The 21,366-nt window shown below is 55.3% G+C and overlaps 8 protein-coding genes and 1 non-coding gene across 9 annotated transcripts; 3 read left to right on the top strand and 6 right to left on the bottom strand.

The window, feature by feature from the left end:
* Positions 1-107: 107 nt before the first annotated feature.
* On the top strand, positions 108-1,621 carry C8Q71DRAFT_860900 (Actin/actin-like protein; the record flags this gene model as incomplete). The annotated part of the gene is made up of 7 exons (XM_047927838.1): positions 108-149; positions 211-253; positions 309-662; positions 718-940; positions 999-1,062; positions 1,114-1,392; positions 1,451-1,621. 7 exons carry the CDS (start codon positions 108-110, stop codon positions 1,619-1,621), a joined length of 1,176 nt encoding a protein of 391 aa, XP_047775427.1.
* A 222-nt stretch (positions 1,622-1,843) lies between these two features.
* Positions 1,844-3,200, bottom strand: C8Q71DRAFT_860899 (uncharacterized protein; the record flags this gene model as incomplete). Its single annotated transcript, XM_047927837.1, has 2 exons — positions 1,844-2,316; positions 2,387-3,200. 2 exons carry the CDS (start codon positions 3,198-3,200, stop codon positions 1,844-1,846), a joined length of 1,287 nt encoding a protein of 428 aa, XP_047775426.1.
* Positions 3,201-3,758: 558 nt separating this feature from the next.
* On the bottom strand, positions 3,759-6,076 carry C8Q71DRAFT_776766 (uncharacterized protein). Its single transcript, XM_047924673.1, has 6 exons — positions 5,845-6,076; positions 5,711-5,780; positions 5,526-5,628; positions 4,551-5,464; positions 4,091-4,499; positions 3,759-4,033 (listed from the first exon to the last, which is right to left on the bottom strand). Exons 3-6 carry the CDS (start codon positions 5,579-5,581, stop codon positions 4,015-4,017), a joined length of 1,398 nt encoding a protein of 465 aa, XP_047775425.1. The 5' UTR covers positions 5,582-5,628; positions 5,711-5,780; positions 5,845-6,076; the 3' UTR covers positions 3,759-4,014.
* Positions 6,077-6,467: 391 nt separating this feature from the next.
* Positions 6,468-8,617, bottom strand: C8Q71DRAFT_713849 (cytochrome P450; the record flags this gene model as incomplete). Its single annotated transcript, XM_047920940.1, has 13 exons — positions 6,468-6,648; positions 6,700-6,729; positions 6,785-6,907; positions 6,960-7,006; positions 7,064-7,098; positions 7,156-7,242; positions 7,298-7,400; positions 7,450-7,572; positions 7,630-7,879; positions 7,936-8,061; positions 8,110-8,246; positions 8,308-8,404; positions 8,463-8,617. The coding sequence occupies 13 exons, from the start codon at positions 8,615-8,617 to the stop codon at positions 6,468-6,470; spliced, it is 1,494 nt and encodes a 497-aa protein (XP_047775424.1).
* A 1,687-nt stretch (positions 8,618-10,304) lies between these two features.
* On the bottom strand, positions 10,305-12,481 carry C8Q71DRAFT_256268 (lysozyme-like protein). Its single transcript, XM_047917331.1, has 8 exons — positions 12,353-12,481; positions 12,104-12,291; positions 11,916-12,048; positions 11,644-11,850; positions 11,028-11,170; positions 10,841-10,954; positions 10,720-10,778; positions 10,305-10,650 (listed from the first exon to the last, which is right to left on the bottom strand). Exons 2-8 carry the CDS (start codon positions 12,281-12,283, stop codon positions 10,551-10,553), a joined length of 936 nt encoding a protein of 311 aa, XP_047775423.1. The 5' UTR covers positions 12,284-12,291; positions 12,353-12,481; the 3' UTR covers positions 10,305-10,550.
* Positions 12,482-13,682: 1,201 nt separating this feature from the next.
* Positions 13,683-15,357, top strand: C8Q71DRAFT_255806 (uncharacterized protein). Its single transcript, XM_047917330.1, has 6 exons — positions 13,683-13,807; positions 13,880-14,013; positions 14,069-14,193; positions 14,259-14,311; positions 14,371-14,396; positions 14,450-15,357. The coding sequence occupies exons 2-6, from the start codon at positions 13,958-13,960 to the stop codon at positions 15,189-15,191; spliced, it is 1,002 nt and encodes a 333-aa protein (XP_047775422.1). The 5' UTR covers positions 13,683-13,807; positions 13,880-13,957; the 3' UTR covers positions 15,192-15,357.
* A 365-nt stretch (positions 15,358-15,722) lies between these two features.
* C8Q71DRAFT_879243 (uncharacterized protein) lies at positions 15,723-16,907 on the bottom strand (the record flags this gene model as incomplete). The annotated part of the gene is made up of 2 exons (XM_047928457.1): positions 15,723-15,896; positions 15,960-16,907. 2 exons carry the CDS (start codon positions 16,905-16,907, stop codon positions 15,723-15,725), a joined length of 1,122 nt encoding a protein of 373 aa, XP_047775421.1.
* Positions 16,908-17,347: 440 nt separating this feature from the next.
* Positions 17,348-21,339, top strand: C8Q71DRAFT_776718 (uncharacterized protein). Its single transcript, XM_047924672.1, has 5 exons — positions 17,348-17,542; positions 17,606-17,742; positions 18,594-18,968; positions 19,022-19,116; positions 19,168-21,339. Exons 1-5 carry the CDS (start codon positions 17,494-17,496, stop codon positions 21,053-21,055), a joined length of 2,544 nt encoding a protein of 847 aa, XP_047775420.1. The 5' UTR covers positions 17,348-17,493; the 3' UTR covers positions 21,056-21,339.
* C8Q71DRAFT_t125 lies at positions 21,262-21,355 on the bottom strand. Its single transcript has one exon. It is a non-coding gene; the product is annotated as a tRNA-Asp (tRNA).
* Between the last annotated feature and the right edge of the window lie 11 nt (positions 21,356-21,366).

Below are 21,366 nucleotides of genomic sequence, written 5' to 3'. Positions count from 1 at the left end.
CTAAGGCGTCTGGCGCAGTCCCCGCCACCGCGTAACGCAGGCCGCTGCATCTCGCCTTGCATCCTACCCTTGTCTACACTCTGTACAATTATTGATCTTGACCAACAATGGATCCGGCAGTGCCATTGGTGGTCGATAATGGTACCGGTGTAAGTGACACGTCCATCATCGTAGCCGCTCACGCCGAGTCTGAGGTCGCTACACATCCAGTTCGTCAAAGTAGGCTACGCAGGTTCCAACTTCCCCGAACATGGTGCGTGCATCCTTGTGTATACTGGGTATGACTTATTGAAAGATAATCTGCGCAGTATTTCCGTCTATCGTCGGTCGCCCGATCCTGCGTGCGGAGGAGCGAGTTGGCACGGCGGTCATCAAGGATATCATGATCGGCGACGAAGCAGCAGAGAACCGTAATTACCTGCAGGTTACCCAGCCCATGGAGCACGGTATTGTACGCAACTGGGAGGACATGAAGCTGCTCTGGGACTACACCTTCGACGAGAAGCTGCGCGTCAACACCCAGGGCCGTAAGGTGCTGCTCACGGAGCCACCTATGAACCCGAAGGCGAATCGGCAACGGATGTGCCAGGTCATGTTCGAGGAGTATGGGTTCCAGGGGGTATATGTTGCTATCCAGGCGGTGTTGACGCTGTATGCGCAAGGTGCGTCTGAAAGACACCTTGTCCACTCCTCGACGTAGTTGATACTTGGGTGCAGGTCTCACCACCGGTGTGGTCGTTGACTCCGGAGACGGTGTGACCCACATCGTACCCGTATACGATGGCTTCGCTCTTCCTCATCTCACACGTCGGCTGGACATTGCTGGTCGCGACGTAACGCGGTATCTGATCAAGCTGCTGCTCATGCGAGGCTACGCGTTCAATCGGACAGCTGACTTCGAGACTGTCCGGGAGATCAAGGAGAAGCTGTGCTACGTTAGGTGCGTCTAACCCTGGTCAATACTTAGCAGCGTCACATATGTCTAACCGCTCGGTCAGCTACGACTTGGATCTCGACACAAGGCTCTCCGAAGAGACCACAGTCCTCATGGAGAGCTACACAGTAGGCAACACTCGAGATGACCTTCCGCGTGTCTGCTGACAATTGACCTAGCTACCGGACGGCCGAGTAATCAAGATCGGTTCAGAGCGATTTGAAGCGCCCGAATGCATGTTCCAGCCACACCTCGTAGATGTCGAGCAGCCCGGTGTAGCAGAGATGCTCTTCCAGACTATACAGGCCGCCGCGGTCGATATCCGCGGGGAGCTCTACAAACACATCGTACTGTCTGGCGGGTCCAGCATGTACCCTGGCCTGCCGAGTCGGCTGGAGAAGGAGATGAAGCAGCTCTATCTCACACAAGTGCTCGGGGGCGACCCAACACGACTCAACGTACGTCTTACACACTCTGGCCAACTACGCCGTTCTGATTGTATGTTTTTCCATGTAGAAATTCAAGATCCGCATTGAAGACCCCCCGCGTCGGAAACACATGGTCTTCCTCGGCGGCGCTGTGCTGGCGGACATCATGAAGAGTCGGGAGGAGTTCTGGATATCGCGCGAGGAATGGTTCGAGCAGGGCGTCCGCTCGGTCGACAAGCTAGGCCGTGGGGAAAGCTGAACGTGAACAAATGTATTTGTATGTGTATGCAAAACGAGAATAGGCTAACCAGGATTGCGTTGGATCTGGAGCATGCGCAAATGACGATCGCTGCATTGTGACTACTTCGCTGTCTCAGGAACGTGGATGACATACATATAGGCGAGTGCTTGTTCCGGAATGTTCGAGGCGGCAGATCCTGTCAGTGGTCTACTGACATGTTCCTCCCCGGAGATTGATCCATTAGGGGTACGTGCTGAAGGCCCGGCAACTCGTCAGCGTCCATTGTCTGGGAGGTGTATTGGAAACGTACCCAAGCATATTGTGTTTCGCTATTTGGGGCATCTTACGCCTGACTAGCTCATGCCATCGATTCCCCAGACCGTCCGATGCTGTCAATGCGCCAGACGATGAGCCTACATCGAGGAACATGAAGAAAGCGCCCGGCTTCGTGTTCGTGAATTGCTTTCGAGCGAGGACATCATCCATCAGAGTGAGGTCGTCGTTCTGTTCGAGTCGGTCAAACAGGATCTCTAATCGGCGCACTGCATCATCCTTCTTGTGGAAACCGAATGAAATGGCCACCCTTTGCAGGCCGTCCGACTCGACGGTCGCCAGGATAGTAGCGAGCCAAGAGAAATCGGGCTGATTGGGGCATGACGTGTCAATTGTCAGGTGTCGCAACTTGGCGGCGCGAGAGAGATTGAGGTAAGGTTCTGCGAGGTCATTCACGAGGTCAGTCAGTGCTAACGGTTCCGGTGGGGCAAAGATGAACGAATACATCACCCAACGCTTTATTTTGCGCCTCCGGAGCAATATCCTCCGTGTATAGCTTCAGCCCGAAGAAGACCAGATGCGCGACGCTCGAGTCCAGCAGCTGCTGACCCTTCATCGACGCCAAGGTTCCTTCCGAGGGAACGTCCACCTCCAGCACAAGCCATTGCAGCTTGCAGCCATCGGCTTCGGCACAGCGGACTAACAATGCTTGGATGGCCGGGTCGACTGGCTCACAGAGTGAGACCGCGCCAAGTTTCCCGCTCATCCTTGGGACAGGTGGTGGCAAGACCAGCGGTCCTGGTTCTTTTTGCGGGAATCGCACCGAGATGCATCCCAACCGCTCAAGGGAAGGAAGAGCCGCCAGAAGACGACCAAAGAGCATGGCCGACGCAAATGTCACGTTGACGAGCTTCAGAGATTCGGCAGAACGGAAGGCGTCCAGGTGGGACACCAGTTGAACGCGAACGTCCGCTAACCTCCATTCCGCATGGCGAACCATCAATTCCGTGACGTTCGGAAGCATGCGCACAAGCGTCGCCGCGAACGTAGCCAAGTGTGGGATCGGTAGTCGTTGCTGGTCCTTGTCCAGACCACCTGCGATGGTGATACGCTGCACCGCTCGGCGAAGTTGCGGCTCAGCGCGGAAAAGCTTCGCGAGTGTGGCAACCTGGTCGCGCTTGCGCAGTGATATTTGCCAATGTAGGTGGTCCCAGCTACGGAGGTACCATGCCTTGCACACAAGAGTACAGGCTACGAGAGCGCTCCATCCGGGATGTGAGACCCAATTGCCATGATCTTTGTCCTTGTTCTCCGCTGCTAGCATATCGATGACGTGTTCCCATACTTGTCCCATACCTCGACGGGGAGCTCGCGCTGCTGCGTGCCCAGACCAGCCTGGCTCGATTGTTCCGCTTCGCCTTCGACACATCCGCTTGATAACTCATCAGCATGTAATAAACGGGCGAGAGTCAACTCACCATGACTGAGTATTATTACCTCTACTAGCCCCTGCGCTTGGTTGAGACATCGTCTGTTCACTCTTGTGTGAAGTATCTGAACCAAGAAGCATGGTCAGAGATTGGCATGCCGGCCCTCCTCACTCATCCAATCCGCTAGACAGAAGAACCTACCTCTCCGATCAAAATATGTTCAGCTTGAGCCGCTCTCTGGCGGTAGTTCGACGCCGGTCTAAGTGCACCGAGAAGAACTCTGCGAAGCGACTCAGAGGGCGGGCGGTAGGCAACCCGAGCTCGCAGAACCTACATATAAGTAGTCGACACCAAGTGATCATACTACATAGATTTAACATACGGAGGTAAGTGCACCGCCTGTTGCAGCAATCTTTCCGGACTCGAACTCCCACTTCAAGTTGCAGCTCCCACAGCGATCAAGCTTAGCTCCGCCGCACACCAGCACAACGGTTGGCATGCTGACCCATTCATCGAGACTTCGATGTAGGTTGCGATCATTGGCACGGGACAGCTCAAGTAATGCAGAACCTTGTGATTGCGGGCCCGGGAGCCATGAGCGGAGCGAACGCGATCGAGGGGGACTGCAGGCTTCTACAAAGGGCTCTCTGGATGCAACGTACATCGCATCAACACGCTGAGTATATGTACTTAGGGATTTCCGCCGTGTCAGGACCACACAAACGCCCTGTAGTTCAAGAGCGGTAAGTGACCTTGTGCCTGTCGGGCTGATGTATCATCATACCTCAGCATCTCTTGCTCAGTCAGACGTGGCATCTTCCGCTTGACCAGCTCTTGCCACCGTCCCTCCAGATGATCTGCAGCTGTAGATCCAAGTGCACAGAGCTCGGGCGACAATTCCAGGAAGACGCCGACGCCCTTCTGTCTGATGTTCGCGAATTGTTCGCGCGCCAAAACTTCGTCCAGGAGAGTGAGGTCAGCGTGCTGCTCGAGTCTTGCCAGCAGAATCTCTAGCCTGCGTGAGGTGTCCCCCTTCTTGCGGAAATTGATCACAATGTCCACTTCATGCATGGCCTTTGATACGATGGTCGAGACTATCGTGGAGATCCATGAAAAGTCGGGATTGATGGGACATGAACATTCAATGGTTAGTCGTTCCAATTTCACCACTCGGGCCAGAATAATATTCGGTTCTGCGGTCTTGTCAGCTCCAAGAGATCTCAATGTATCGCAAGCATACACACCCAATGCCGTCTTCTGTGCTTCAGGGGGGATATCTTCCATATACATCCTCAGCACGAAGGAACGAAGGTGCGCCCGACTAGAATCCAAAAGCTGTTGTCCCTTCTTCGATGCTAGAGTGAACTGCGAAGGAACGTCCATCTCCAAGCAGAGAAATTGCAGCTTGATTTCATCTTCTTCGGCGCACCTGACGAGGAATGATTGGATCGCTGGATCGATTGGTTCGCAAAGCGACAAAGCAGCCAGTTCGCGAGTCGTCCGCGGCAAAGGCGGTAGCGGATCGGTTGGCCCTGGCTCCTCTTGCATGCACCGTATGACGACGCAGTGCATCCAGGTGAGAGCTGGGAAAGCAGATATGAGACGGCCGAAGAGCATCGTAGATGCGAACGTGACGTTGACAAGCTTCAGAGAGTACACGGAACTGAAATCATTCAGATAGGCCACCGAACGCGGTCGGACGTCCGTCAGTCTCCACTCGGCATGCCTGACGACGAACTCCTTGACGTTCGGCAACTTGCGCGCGAGCATTGCAGCGAATGTAGCCAGATGAGGGATCGGGAGACGTTCCTGGTTTCGGTCTAGTCCTCCCGCAATGGAAACACGCTGCACCGCTTCGCGAAGCCGCGGCTCAGCACGAAGTAGCCTCGACAGCGCGACGGCTTGCTCGCGACTGCGCACCGAGATCTGCCAGTGGAGGTGGAACCAACTGCGTCGGTACCATGCCCTACACACTAGGGTACAGGAGATGAGGGTAGCCCATCCAGGATGCGAATCCCAGTTGTTGTAGTCGTGATGCTTGTTCTCTGCGGCCACCATGTCGATAATGCGTTCCCAGACCTCGATCGGAAGTTCTCGCGGACGTGTAGCAACACCAGCCTTCTGGCCTGCCTTGCACTGATCCTGAGCAGCAGACGTGCTTCCGTGCCAAGAATGTATGAGCAAAGTGGAACAATGAGATTGCCGAAGTATCGACTCACGGCCTCGCTTCGCAGTCCCCCGGCAAAGAGCCGACACTCTCGTCCGGCTGAAACATCGGGGGGCACGGTAGGGAAGACTATGGCAGTCGGCAGGAGTGATCTACTAGAGTCCAGTGTATCCGAGCGAACAGTGGTCGTTAGAGATGGGCCGTGCGGCACTCTACTAGCGAGAACATGAGGCTTACAGGCTTCAGTGTCAGTCGTTCGCGTTAGGTTCGGATTTGTCAAGACCCCGGGCCCAGACAAGTGAGGTAACTGATCAACATTTGAGAAGGTCAGTATACGTTGTACATCGGAGACGGATTGAGGGACCACTCGCTATCTCTGAATGCTCCAACGAGAACAGATCTGCTGGGATTAATAGTATGCCTCACAGACAGTTGCCAGTGTACGCTGATAGAAAAGGTTGCGGCCAGCTGCCAAATGTCAGCGAAATCGTGAACGCGTGAACGTGAACCTGTGCCCCGGGTCCGTGAGACGCATGCCAGTGATCCTCCCACGTGGACCACACTACTACTTACCGTAAGAACCTTCTCCACACAGTACTTGAGCACATCGACAACATTTGGCAGATTGACTAAAAACCAAACGCGCGGGTACGTAACATGCGTCCTCGATGTGCAGCGAGCGGGAAACTTAGTATTGTGCGATTGATGATGATCAGCAGCGGTCATCTGTCTAGACAAACGCGGCACATTGACGTGCATGAAGTCAGTTTGTGGCTGCAAGGAACGACTTAGAGTAACTGGAGCACGTACTAAACACATTATAGGATACAAGGATGTGTGACCTTGTCTGTCTTCGCCTGAACAATAACCTTCCAATGAAAATGGAAGCGCGGAACAAGATAGGCATTGTCTTCACTCGGTACTTCATCAGTCACCATTGAACTGAGTACACTGTCAAGGTATGCTAAACTCGAAGAGTACGTCACAGTCATTTTCAATCGCTTCCTTCCTTCAGGACTTCTAACAAACCATCAATTCTGGGCGTGAAGCTGACGCTGAATGGCTGGGGAAATATGAGCGCTTCATCGGTGAAGGCGTCCGGGTCGATTGGGGCCGAAGGGTTCTGGCTAACGTTGAACGCCCACAATGTGAGAGCTGTATTGATGAAGAGCGAGCTGATCGCAGTGGTAAGCTCGGTACTGTCAACACGGATGTGAGTGACTCACTTGTCCGCCACGTGCTGTCCGACGCAGATTCTAGTATTGTTGTTGAGTGTACAGACCTACGTAGAGGAAAAGAGTCATGAAGTACCTGCGTCCGAACCCAAAGGTGAAGAACTTCAGGTCCTCTCGGAGACGGCGATTGGCATCCAGCCAGCGTTGGGGGTTGAATGTCTCAGGGTCAGGATACACCTCAGGGTCCCGCGCGATTGCTCTGCACAATGAAGATGAGACTAAACTCTCAGCGATGTCCGCGACGGACGCACAGATGGTTCCCGACTATCTCAGCGCCCACCGGAATGACATAGTCTTTCTATCGGACGTATTGTCAGCGTCGGCATTGCTCTGAGCTAAGGTCGGCCTGACGTACCCACACGATGTCCTTCGTCGCTCGATGAGCGAAACCTGGAAACGTAAACCTGTTATCTAGGACTGTCATTCGCGCGCCCGGACCATACTCACCTCCGGAGGCAACGGGGCGCCACCTCGAGGCTTCTAGGAAGAACGCAGTCACTTCCGGCAAGTCGGCCTCATCATCGAAAGTAGGAGCTACCAGACAGTCAAGCGGCGTTAGCTGACTCCTACCGCTCGGAAGGGGACGCACCTCTTTCGCGACCAATGACTTGGTCCAACTGAGCCTGTACCTTAGCTTGAGCCTCTGGAAAGAGCGCCGCAGCCATAGAGACGATAGCCAGCGAAGACGCAGTCTATGTATTGTCTGAGCTGTTGTCTCGACCTGGGACAGGAGTAGCTCACGGTGTCTGAACCTGCGCCGAACATCGCGCCAGCAAGGTAAGCGACTTCGTCGCCAGAGAGCTGCAGATTCTGTTGTTCCCTCAGTAAATGAGCGGCGAAGCACGATTCGGCTTCTCCGCGCGCCTGCATCAGACACTGGTTAACCCACAGCCTTGGTCACAGAGTAGTTTCGCGACCTACCAATTGAGACTTCACATTGGCGATTTGGCTCCGGAAAAAGCTCAGCTCTTCCTGGTGATACTTGCGTAGCTGAGAGGTGTATCCTGGGATATATTGCAGGAACGGGTATGTATCAACGAGGTGTGCGCCCGGTCGAAGGGCAGCCCCGAGGCGGCGTAGGCAACGGTTCACAATCTGGACCTCGGGATCCGAGTAGGACGTAGGCGTAGTCTTGCCGTACGTCATACTGATCACTACACTGGCTGCGTATCTGTCAATAGCGCATTAGAATGCACTATAGGAATTGAGAGGGATTGGGAGACGCACTTCTTCGCATGCTCCATATGTTCCCCCGGTGTGTGGTAACAATCGAGGACGTAGGTCCTCGCATTCTTGGCCTGCATTTCCTTGTAAGTCTCCGCGACCTTTGGCTGCAAAAATGCATGTAATGCCCTGGCATCGAATGTAAGCGGGACCCCAAGGATTGGTTGATACACTCACCTGCGCAGCCTTTTGATTCGGTCGCCCTCACCCGTTAGCACAACTCGTAAACCACCTGACATTATCTCATGCGCAGCCACAGCGCGCGGTCGGTCCATGGTCTCCGCTGAATGCTTCACAAGAATATCAACAGCTGCCTAGGTTCCGTCCATGAGCCTTAGTTGTCAAGACATAGCCAAGCTGCAAGTGCAGACTCACCTGGTATCTACCCACAATGCAGACGATGCGCCGTCCGTATCGCAGCGAAATCACAGGTCCATACTCGCTAATCAGGTTGGCATATTGACGGTAAGCACTGCGAAGGAGCCTCCGTTCAACTAGTTATACGCTGCATTAGATAAAGATTGACTTACTAGGGTCCCGGGAGCGCATTTCCGAAGAGCCAGTGTCCGGGTGGGCCTGGCGGCAGTGAAGCCTTTCGCTGCAGGCGCAGCGGCTCCAACACATACTTGTAGAACAAGACTGACAGCAGGCCCACGGCTGACAATACAGCGGCCTTGCACAACATGTTAGCAGATGAATATGGCGCGTCACGGTGAACCTGTGAGTCCACCTTATGTATGCCACGCCCCGGCGCGTAGAGATCAATATTATGGGATCTGCGCGCGTCCGTTCAGGGACCAGCCAACGGTCGGCAGTAGAACACAGCTTCTGCTCCCACCCGATGATGTCTCCTATTGGCAAGACTCTTCCACGTTGAACATACGCACCAATGTAAGGCCAGCGATCTATGTCGCCGAGAGCTCCACGTGCAGAGAGCGTAAGGTCAACTGACCGAGTCGGCGAACCGTACTAGCCGTGTCGCTTGGACGGCTTGATTGTGTCGGCGCGCTCAGTGCCAGTGGGAGGAGTTAACAAGACTAATTGGAACACGAATAGCACGAAAGAGTCAATGCAGGCTCCTCGGTACAAAGGTGTCGTTCGATTGGCAAGGATCTAGCCTGGCATGATATCAGGTTAGGAAACCTCTTGTCAACGACCGTCAGGTATGCTGCTCACCCCCGTCTATACATGCAATGGGCTTCCATAGGTGTCCCACAACATCCATTTGCAATGGGGGTACACCCCGAGCCATTCGGTCTTCCTGCCTCGCGAAGTCAACATCGGACATGCTAATGTACTTACCGAGGGTAACATGCACGGTCCCGCCATCATACCGTCCCCCGGAAGATCCAACCTGCCGACCACTGACGTACTGGACTCACACACATCGTATCAGTAAGCGTCTGCGTAGGCGGGGAATATAGTAGTAAAAGTATCCGCACCGAAGAGAGTCGCGGATAGAAGACTGAATTGCGGGAACGCTATGGCCGCCCGAAGCTCTAGAGCCATCTCAACGCTCCCATGCAAGAGCAAAACCTGTCGTTCAATTTGAACAGGATCGCGCGGCTAGGGTTGCGTGTCTTGCCCGCATACACCGAGGTCTTTCGGTCCGTTATGGATGTGGACTACATACCGAGGAACGCGGGATCCTCAGGCGGTGGTTGGAACTCAGACAGAACGTCGTCATGCGAGTCGCGACGCCCCACGAAGGTAGTCTCCCCTAGGCAGAGCTCAAAGACCTCTGTGACGGAGGGGAGGGCGGTTTTCTAAGCCACGTAGTACCGCTTTCAAGGATTCGTCTGTATATATCCTTATATACAGTTCGGTGATATTCGCCAGTAGCATGCGACTCGGGGGAAAACGCACCACAGACATGCTATCCTACCACCTCAAGACCCAGCCCATACCACAGGACGCCCGTCGCCGAGTCAAGGAGCGAGACTTGAACACCGGAAGATCTCACCACCTCCTGCAAATCAAGAGCCAGCGATTTAGTGTACTTTTGTATGCATGACAGCTAGTGACGAGATCCTGTCCGACCAGCTTCGTAGCGACTCGCTGTCTTGGTTCTTGGAGACGCGTCCGGTACAGTCAGACTCGGAAGGACAGTGCACTAGAGGTACTTCACACCACAGAGTAACGCACTCGAGATGAGGTCAGAAAGATGCGGCATCGAGCAAGCCAGGAGCAAGCTACGTAGAAGCAGGACATCATGGAACGTTCAACAAGTTGAACGAGAGTTATGAAGCGCCCGACACAGTACCCGCAGCTATGTAAGTAAAGTACGGCCCGGACTCTCGGCGTACGCGTCGAGTAATGACTCTGGTGCTTCAAACATTTGGGTAGCACAACCCTCTGCGACGGCCCTGCGGCTCAGGCTGAGCATGTCTGACCGACAGTACAGAATACTTGAGCTACATTGCAATTCAATACAAGCCTCGACAAAATTACACGATAAGGTGCACAACCGATACAGGCCGGTCCGTGACGGTTGATGCATGAAGAACAGGCACATGAAGGGTACGGTCGTACATGAAAATGGTGATACATGCCAGGAGCCAAACGAAAGGAGATAGAAATGAAATGTCGTGGGCAGTCGTGGGCAGTCGTGTAGGTCTTCAAGAGAAGCACTTGTCGAGGTTGAAGTATTTGCCGATGCGCGGGTTGCTCTCGTACGGGTTGACATTCTGCATCCATCCGTTGACGTTCTGATGTATGCTGAATGGCATGACGGGTTCATCAGCATCTACCGCTTCCGCATATCTGACGTGTGGTCACAATACGTACTAGTCGAGATTGTTCTGGCAGCGGCAGCAAGGTCCATTCGCCGCTGCGACTGCCTGACCCTATATGGGAAACGAACACCGCCTTCAGGCCCATTCGTGTGTAACATCAATTGATCACTCACGTAGGTCATGCCTTCCGGCCATCCGTTGTAATTACCCAGAGTGAGAAGGACATTGCCGTTGTTGCTCTTGAGCGTGTTCGCAAAGTACTGAGCACCGGTCCGGATGTTGTACGCCTGTGTAGAGACGTCGCACCTCCATTGATCAGAACGTGCAGTTCGACGACTGAAGAGAACTTCTCCAACTTACGGGATCCTTGCAATTTCCGTTTGGCGCTGCGCCGCACTTGTCCTGCGTCAGCTGCATGAGGCCTTGTTCGCCGGCACCGCCTTGGGTCTCCGGGTTACACGAGCTCTCTTGCATAGCGATAGATGCTATCAGGATGGACGGAACTGACAACATTCCAAAGCGGTGAATGTTAGCACATCGCCATCAGATCTGAAGCCATTGCGCCACGCTGCAAGTGAAAGATCCCTCCCTTCCACAAGTTCCAGTGGGAGGGCCATCTATGTGCTCGACATACGAACGCTTGTCTGTAACGGTCCACAAACAGAAGAGGCGGATCGTGCAGCGACAATACTGAGTGAGGAAGGGCTATATAGCTTTTTGCCCACTAGGAAAGGCGTCGTTTCGCGCCTTTCCCAAGGACATCAATCCCGCAGGGAAATGAAGGGATCCAGGCATGATTAATTGTGAAGCCTTTCATTCCCAGGACACGCTGATATCTTTGCATGGCTGTGATCGGGTCTCGGAGGGAGCAGCGTCCCGTCCTGGCCAATTCGACCTGCGCCCGAGCATTCGGGCAAGACAGCAAAAGCCACCTTCGCTTTCAAGCTTGAAGGTTGTATAGATTCGTAGCACGCACCTCCGAACTGTTTCGCGTACTGCTCGAACAATCCCACAAACGGCAAGCACGCTTTGAAAGGACTGCTAGGGTCTTGAATCGCCGTGCTCAAGTCCTTCGTGATGAGATTGTTGACCGTCACATATGGAGGCTGCCAGCCACCTTGGTTGACACCGCAGTTGAGCCAGTCGATGTCTCCATTAGGACCGCTGACTGGAGTTACACCCACTATTGTGTTGTGCCGATGAGACGTTCCGAACATATCGCCGAAAAGAACGTCGTGAAATACTCACATGTAGCACCTATAGGTCCACAAGAGGACAACACGTTGATTATACCATTGGACAAGATCGACATCGCGCCATAGTTGGAGTCGATACCGGTCGATTGACTGGTCTCCTCCGGTTCAGTACTCATGGTTTGATTCTATCACGACCTCGTAAGTTGTATGCAGCGTAACTTTCAGAATACACGCACTGACCTTGTGCTTAGTCCGCACTCCACATCGTCCATTCAGCGAGCGAGCGCGACGTGCCAGCCGCGCGTGCTGACCATTGCCGTGCTTGTCCGACATGCGGACGACCTCGAAACTGGAGTGGCCACTAGCTTCTACGAGAAGGCTGGTACAGGCGAGCACGATCAAAGGAGTGATTAGGTGCATTAGAATGACTGTAAAATAGAGGTGGAGGGTATGAGGACTTGAGAGAGGTGGTGGGCCGAAGCTAACTACCTTCTCGTTCGACGCCGCGACCACATTTGTGTTCGCCGCCGCCACCGCCGCCGCCATCGTGCTCGGCGCGCCACGGCAGTGTCACCGTCAAGACGCCGAGGATCGCGCGTGCGCATGCGGTGGCTAAATAGCCTCCTCCTCCTCCTCCCCACCATCCTGATTTCAGCGCCCATCGCTCGGAAGCTTACTGGAGGCCTTCAGCGAGCAAAAACAGACAGCATCAGTCCTTGGAAAACTGGGTGAACCGAGGACGCGGAGGCTCGGGCATGGTACGGACAGTACTTTACCTCGATCTTCGTACCACAATTTCGACCTGCAGCCAACTTGTGGGTCACCATTCTCAATACGACAATGGTAGAATGTTGACTGACGCATAGAGTGCATAGATGGCTGGTAGAGACAAACTATCGGCGGTTAGGATACGAGCTGAACGCGACCGCTAGTCCTCCGAGTCGGCGCCGAACCACCATCCTCTATAGCTCTGGTATCCGTCAATAGGTAGTCTCCGTTGCTGACCGTCCATAGGCTAGTCTGCGCCTCACTCTTGGTCGAGGTCCGTCTGTGGCCGTGCACACTCCGGATCCCGTGTGGACAGATAACGGGTGCTACGGTCTAATCCTTCCATCAATGTTTTCGGCGGAGAACATTGCGTACCATTGACCCAGAGATACGTTCGCTCTTATTGCGACAGGTGGGTCGTAGCGAAGGAGTCAAACACGCAGAGAGCCAGGGCAGACCTCAATAGGTAGTCTTCAGGGTGTGTTCAGCGTTCTGCACTTGAAGGAACGAACGAGTCGGAACGATATCATTCCGATATGTGGACCGCAGTGCACTCTTCCCGCTCATCGGGGACATGATGCCAAGGACGCCATAGGACTGAATGGGGATATATGGGTGCATATGCCGGCGAGGCGATCGGCTGTGTTGCGCGTTCACAGCCACGGAGTGACGGAACAGCGGTGACTTTGATGGTGCAACATCGTGCCAACGTCGGCAATATGGCTGTACGCCAGGCGCGTCTAGTCTTCTCGGAGTCGGAGAGAAAGGGACAATTGTTGTAGGCTGCAGCACCATATCCTTTGCGTGGGCCTGTTACAAAGAGGAGTACTTCACTTGGGCTTCAGGTTGTTCTATTCGACGGTGTTCATATCTCATACTAGTACTAATCACTGCTCAGGGGGACATCAAACGAGGATCACCGCGGATCCGGGCGGCATCGAGGCAACGAAACGTTACTACTGGGCGATATCTGTCAGCGCGCATCGGACACGCATCGCCATGCGGCTCATCCTTCTGTGTGAACTTGGGAACTGCAATCTGCCATGCCGGAGGTTGGTCGGCGCCCGCATCAAACGCCGTCACTGCAAGCTATAAAAGACTGTGCTCTCGGAGACGGGTTCCCCAGCCCTCAGTTGATCTGTGCGAGCCAAGCTTTTCGAGTTCAAGTACTGGATAGTGAGTATCCATGCACTTTGGGGTTATGAATGCCTGCTGATGCCTCCTGAAGCTTGACTTGTTTCGTTCTAGTTCGCTTTTAATTCGTCACGACCTCTAAACCCTACACCTCTTACGACACTCTTTGAGTTTATATTCTTCACGTTCAAGATGCGTACCGCTACCGTTCTCGCCGTTCTCGCCGTCGCCGCGCCTGTTGTCATGGGGTTGGTCTTTTGCGATAGTCTTCGCGACACCGTTGTTAACATTCTCGTCTTGCAGCGGTAAGACTAGGGGTAAGAAGATCAGTATCGCCAAAGTGTCGAAGCATGTGGGACACATTGCCAATGCCGCCGAACACGTTGGGAATGCTGTGAGTGCGTTCAGAGGGAACGGGAACTCACGACGCCGGTACGTCGTCCTGGTCAATTTGACGGAGGCTTTGCGCTGAACGTGTGCCGCTGATTCTTAGTGCTGACTACGACGATCTCTACGCTCGCGACTTCGACGACGAGCTCTATGCTCGTGAGTTCGATGACGAGGTCTACGCTCGGGAGTTTGACGACGAGGTCTACGCTCGGGAGTTCGACGATGCTCTCTGGGCACGGAAGTGAGTATTGTGCCGATACGTGCCTAACCACCCTTCACTAAGACCCTTTGCAGTGACTTCGAGGATCTCTTCGCTCGCGCCTACAGTGAAGCTCAGCACACTGAGGCAACGCCTGGCCAGAACGCTGAGATTCCGGCGGCGCACCAGCAGGGCCACACCGGCCAGACGTCCCACGACTCCAACGCGGTGACGAACGACCAGCGCCACCAAACGGGGGTGAAGAGTCAGCAGGGTCCGCACACTGGCCAGTCCGCTGAGCACCCCAACGAGCACGCCGCGACGCACCCCAATGAGCACGCCGCGACGCACCCTAACCAGCACTCGAAAGGGAAGCACTCAAAGGGGAAGCACTCGAAGGGGAAGCACTCGAAGGGGAAACACTCGAAGGGCAAGCACGCAAAGGGCAAGCACCCGAAGCACACAGGCCAGCAAGCTCACTCGACCGGACACTCCGTTGAGCACCCAGGCCAGCAGGCCCACTCGACCGGACACTCCGTTGAGCACCCAGGCCAGCAGGCCCACTCGACCGGACATTCCGTTGAGCACCTAGGCCAGCAGGCCCACTCGACCGGACATTCCGTTGAGCACCCAGGCCAGCACTCTCACTCAACCGGTCACTCCGTTGAGCACGAGGGCCAGCACGCTCACTCGGGCGAGCACAACCGCGTTGAGAGCGGTGCTCAGCACGATGTTCAGCACCTTAGCACCCAGCACGGCCACGCTGAGAACGATGTCCAGCACCCTGGGGAGGCTGCCGCCGTCTACAGTCGCGAGTTTATCGAGGACTTCCTGTGAGTGTCGCTTCACTCGTACGCAGATGATGCAGTACTCACGGTGCTGGTGGCTCTCGTTAGCATGGCTCGTGGCATTGACATCGACGAGCTCGACTGAACTTCCCTCCCCCTCCTCAACACGCAACTTGAACTGTGATGATTATGACGATTTAACTGGTGTATTTAACGACGTGATGAATAGCGAACTACTTTTTTCTGAGGGCTCGAAAGTTTTCGCGTGTGATAGTTGGTTTCATAAGACATTGCTAGTGGAGGCTAGTGGCTCAGGATCAGAGCCTCGGAGTCACAGCGTACGTTTGCAGTCAAGTCTGCCGTGAGCGTCACAAGTACAACTTACCGTTGGTTGTCCGCTGAGCCGGTATCGTACCGTGACGAATCCACGAGCCACCATAAATCTAGACAGGACTCAGATGTGATTGTAGGTCCTCACGCTGAGATACATTGATAGACTTCGCATGCAGATTATGGTGTTCCACTACTTAGCACATCACGAATCCAGCTTCCAGCAGTCAAGTACTGTTGTCCTCAACGTTCAACGCTCAACCTTTGCCAGAGGAGGCCGAGCCACCGTCTTCGCGACTGAGGCGCAGCAAGGCTCCTGGAGGTCTACCTCAGCAAGCGGTTGCGCAACGGGTTCATTCGCCAAGACCCAATCAGCGTCCGAGATCCACGCATTCTTGTTCGAGAGGTCCATCTCGGGGATGAGCTACCGGCAACAGTCAATATCCGCCTTACAGCTGTGCATGTGCATCGATCGTGAGGACTGTACCTTGAAAGCCGTGAACGTCTCCACAGTCATTGAGGTTCCCTCTGCGAGCGGGCTTCCCTTGACGTCCTCGCCCTTCGGCGTGTTGACAACCTTGATGGTGGACAAGCCCGAGTCGTCCGAGAGGAGAGGAGGCCGTTCGAGCCCGTGAATGAGAGACGATCTCAGGCTAGAGAGCGGGGACATCTGCGAGAGCCGAGCAGGTTCGATGGGGGTGAGCTCCGGACCTGCGCGGATAGGCATAGAACCAGAGCCAGCGAGCGCAGGCGACGAGCCATGGAAGAGCGTCCACTCGTGTTCGTGCGGAGAGACCGGTTGCGCAGGGCGGGTGCGAACGAGGCCAGCGAAAGCGTTCTCATTGTTGCGCGGGCGACGAGGGAAGGTGCCGGCCCGTCCAGAGTCCGGGGGCGAGGTCACAGTTTCCGTCGGTCGTGTATTTGCTCGAGAGTCGAGGTCGGGTACCGTAGCTTCCTCAGCAGCAATACACAGTGGGCAGCGACAAGGCAGGCGAGCATCGAGCTGCCGGAGACACGCTGTGGACGGGTGGAAGAGGCCCATCCGCTTGAAGCGGTCTCTAGCGCCTTGCAACTCTTGAGTGCCGATCTTCTCCCAGTTTGCGCCGCCGTCAACTTTCTCGGGTCCCTGTGCGCGTCGACGCTTGCGATACCTTATGAGCACCGTGATCGCAAAGATTACACAGATGGCAGCGAGAATGACGCAGAAGGAGAGGACATAGGTGATAGCCGTAGTGTGGTCCATGGGCACGTCGGCGGCATTCTCTTCTACAGCTGCGTTTCCCGCAATTCTATACGGGTCCGGAGTCGTGGAGACCTCCCGAGCTTTGAGGAAGGTCGTCAGAGATTGCATGGACATCCGCTTGCCTTGGGCTGCATGACACAGCCAGACGAGCAACGCGACCGTGGCGGACTTGCGAGCAATTGCGAACGCCATGCTGGAGTCTTGACGATGCTTGCTGTTGACAGAGCGAGAGCGCATGCTCGACTTGCATCCAAAGCCTCTTCATTAGGAGCTTGCATAGCGGCTGACATGGGGGATTGCGCAAAGGATTTCCCACAGACTGATCGTGGCTGACAACGGTCAGCCGCAAGTCTCGTTCTGTTGTATTGACTGTGACCGGTTTGTCCTACGAGCCAGCGTTGGCCGCGTGAAAGTCAATGTTGTGTACATCGGTTGAGCGGTGTCGGAGAGAAAGGCGTGCACGGCAGAGAACCAAATCTTGTTCCTGGCGCAGGGCGTAGAGTCGGAGATGGCCCGATCGTTGCCGCGGCGCGGCTCCGCGCCGCGTTGTTGAGAGTGACACGTGATCGCGACCATCACGATGTCACAGCGAAGGACGTTGTCACGCCGCCGATACAGCTTGAGGAGACTTGGCGCCGTCTGCTGCTGCCCTCGCTCGACTCTAGTAGTAGCCTGTGGTCTGTGTGCTCCGGCTTCTCCGTATCTTATTCTCAACCATTCCGCTCTTTACCCAGCTTACGACTTTGACCTACGCTTGCTGTCCACGCCTGTTGTCTGTATGGCCGAAGCCGTCTTCGACGACCACCCGCTAGAGGAGTATTTCAGACGTGCGTTCTTCTAATCAAGCCTTGCATTCCTGTCGCCTAATTGACACGATCTGCTGGACACAGTGACCGGCGAAGGCGCGCAACCCATCCCGGGTGGTGTGTCCGAGTTCACTCAAGACCTGGACGAGAGCAATGGCGAGCCCCAGGAACCCTTGTTGGCGTTAGAGCGACTGCCTCCGACCCTCGTCAATCTCATTCAGGCGAGTCTTTATTCTCATATTGAGGTCGCCTCGGCTTTGCATACACTACGCTGCTGGACCCTACTAGAGGCGGTTGCACCTAGTCGCACGATGCGCGACGACGGCGACGCCGCATCCCTGGCTGCGCAAGCGGCAGTGTTGCCGCACTGTCATTGGCATCGCCTGTCTAGGCTATAACTTTTCATGACAGTTCTGCAGCGCATATAGTGTGCCTCGTCCTCGATACCGCGTGTACTCTCGCGTTGGCACCTGCAAGCCGGCGATAGAATGACCTAGGACATAGATGGGCCAAGGATGCTCCGTCATGCTGTATGGCTCAGCGGCGAAAGAGCTGGTATCCGCCCTTTGCGAATGAGCTGTCGTGCACAAGCTGCCGGACGCCTTCTCCTCGCGGCGGCTCCGAATGCGTGCGAAGCCGTCTGCTTCGCTATTTTTAAAACAGAACCATTGCAGCAATGTTCGTTTGACGTTGAGCACTGGTTGCACCAAACTCGTTCCATTTACTGCCTGCGTTGACGTCAGGTAGGACGTTAAACACAGGCGTGAGTGTCGGCTCGGACTCTAGACATCCTCCCCCACGCCATTTCCTCACGCCCTTTCGCAGGCCGAGGATGTATGCGCGGCAGCCGTTGGTTGTTTTATCGAGCACCCAGGTTCTCCCGTGAGACGTTCCATTGCTGGTGAACTCACTGTGTAATGCCCGCAGGCACATACGGTGAAGACGGAGTCTGCGTCAGTGTCACCTACATGTTCCGCCGGCATTGATAAATGTACTGAACATGGTCTTCTGCTTTCTCGAACATGTGTCGTTTTCAATGAACACATACTCATACTAGCTTTTCTTTACGCAGATAGCGGCTTCATTCTTCGAGTACAGGCAATCCTCCGAGCACGCTTTTGCCGAGCGCTTCAAGTACGACGTGATCTCATCCTCACTCCTCTCGACCACCATCTCCGCCACTCCGACCGTCCGACGCACCTTCACGCTTGAGGTACCCGACAAGCTCAACGATGCCAGCGACATTGCCTCCTCTGATGGTGATAAGTCCGGCACCGTGGATCCTTCCCCGCTATCAGAGTTGCAAGTACCGATAGCGATGGTGTGCTTCGCCGCGGTTGCATTGGCGGCAGAGTATTATTTTGTTGCTATATTTTTGATGCTAGCTTCAACCTATTCCTGGCATTCTGTCAAGGCGAATTCAGAGGAGGTTAAGACTACAGCCGCCGTATGTCGTCTTCCTTCTCGTCATTGCGCCTCACTGACTGTCGGCTTTTGCAGACTTTGGATGCTGTAAATCAGCTCATTCGAGCGGGCAATGTCTGGGATTCCTCAGTCAACGAGGCTATTTCCATTGTCGAAAAAGAGGAGCGAAGGTAAGATATTCGCATCGCAGAGATCAACGAAGCCCTGACATCGAGGCTTAGCATATTCTATGGACCGTCAAGTCCGCGTTCCCCTTCTTCCAGCTTACGAGTGACGTTGCAGTCTTCGTTGCACACAACGCAAAACCAATGCGACAACGTCCGCCAGCTCCTCTCTGCACTGACGGATCACTCGCAGCTGTCACAGATATCCGAAATGTATGCGCCGTCATCACCTCCGAAACCTGCCTTTTCGATGCTCGACCATCCCCGTCCTCTCTCAGTTCCGATGGGTCCGTTAGCGCGTCAGCGAACGATCTCTACCCCGACGAACAAGCGGTCGACGTGGAACGGATCGTATGCCGCGTTGGCGCAAGCAGGGAGCCCTCTAGCTCACTTCCAAAAGCGCCGATCGCGGCGCAGCGCAGACCTCACTGCTCTGTTCGAGCCTCCTCCGTCAAAGTTCTCCATGAGCGCGCCTGCGAGTCCGCAGCGCTTCGACCCCGTGCAGGAGGAACGAGAGGAGGACGACGACGACACCGATTCGGACGCGGCGCTGGGTCAGGGGGAGTACTTCGGAGCCGCTGCGCTCGACCTCCAGCGCAAGCGGACGAGCGCAGGTATGGAGGTGTTTGGCGTCCCTCCTCCGAGCTATGCCAGCTCTGCGCGACATGCGCGGCGGATATCCATGGGCCAACAGCCTACCATACCGTCGTCTTCCCGCCTCACGACAGTGCACACGACCCGCCACCCGCTGTCGCTCACGGGCCTCCAGTTTGCTCTGCATGGAGCCCTCTCCGCTAAGCGCTATGCGTGCTCTCACCTCCTGGCATTGCGCTTCGGCGAAGAAGAGGACGACACATACTGGGAGGACGTGCGCTCGGTGATGGCTCTGTTGACAAGCACGTTCGAAGACGCGTCCGCGCGGCTCACCGAGGCGCTTGACATTGCCGAGAAGAATCGTGTCAAGGACGAGCGGCCCAGCCCGCGTACATCCGTTGACCTCTCAGCCGGAAATCGGCCGCGCCCAGTGAGGACAATGGCGGAGATGGTCTCGTTTGCTCCCATGCCTAGCCACCTCGCACGGTTCGCTGCACATGTGGACGCAATGTCGACTGCCCTAAACGACGCGAGGGAAAACTTGGAGCAATGTGTCGCGTCTCTACGAGATACGACGCCCGGTGAGGCCGGGCCATGCGATGGAGAGGACAGCGCGACCTCCATTCAGGAACACCCTGCGTTCCAAGCGTACGACAAACTCAGGAAGGAGCTTGGCTATGCACTACGGGAGTGCGAGAGAGGTCGGGAACGTCTCCTCGATATCATTTCTGGCCCGCGCCAAATGTCTGGAGAAGACCCTGACTCTCCGGACGACACACCGGGTCTGCGGAACGACAACGGGAGCGACACGTCCGAGAAACCCGGGCCGTCGTCGCCTGCTCTCCACGCTCCAGCTATTCTGTCGCTCTCAGATGCACAGGGTGCTCTCGGCCTGTCCGTTGATCCGGAGCGGCCAGACGAGGAGCTCGACGATGCGACCGCGCATCTGCTCATGACGGCCTCTTCGCGCCACCTGCCGCCGCCTGGCGTCGAGCAGGTATACGAAGCCGAGACCGGCGGGGCGCCCTCGTTCACTCGTGAGCGATCGAAGCTCTCGCGAGAGGAGCGCGTCAAGCTGGCGAAGGCACGTCGGGACAGTGGCCAGTATGGATTAGCGTCGCTGTCCGAGATGCCACTACGACCTCAGGCCGAGCGATGGGGTCCCGGAGGGGAGGTCGTGCAGGAGCTGAAGGATGTCATTTGGAAAGTGGGCGAGAGGCGGAGGCAGCTGACCGGTCAGCTCCCAGTAGGCCCGGAGCAAGCACCTCTGGTCGCCGTCGATGATACCCCGCAAACGGAATCAACACTAGAGACTTTCGATATCATGGCGTCGATACCTGGTACAGTATAGGTTGCTTGGATTACCTGTCAATGCTTATGTTTAAACTATCCTTTTGTAATACGCGTAGTACAATCCTAGCGTTCGTGGATTATGACATGTTTCCGGTCACCATCATGGACCTGCGGAACAGCGGAACAAGGATTGTGAACACACAGCGGATGGGTATCACAGCAGCCTGCAGGTTTCGTAAAAACATTTCAACCTCAGCAAAATATCTCTCTGTCGGGGAGTCGAACCCCGCTTTCGCGCGCACGTCATGTGCATGCACTGTATGACAGGCGCGTGTACTAACCGATATACTAACAGAGATATAAGACTCG

The sequence above is a fragment of the Rhodofomes roseus genome (assembly GCF_022264815.1).
Source record: "Rhodofomes roseus strain CIRM-BRFM 1785 chromosome Unknown C8Q71scaffold_21, whole genome shotgun sequence".
In the NCBI taxonomy this organism is placed as follows: Eukaryota; Fungi; Basidiomycota; class Agaricomycetes; order Polyporales; family Fomitopsidaceae; genus Rhodofomes; species Rhodofomes roseus.
The sequence above is the reverse complement of the archived record's forward strand: the minus strand, read 5'-3'. Positions and strand labels throughout refer to the sequence as shown.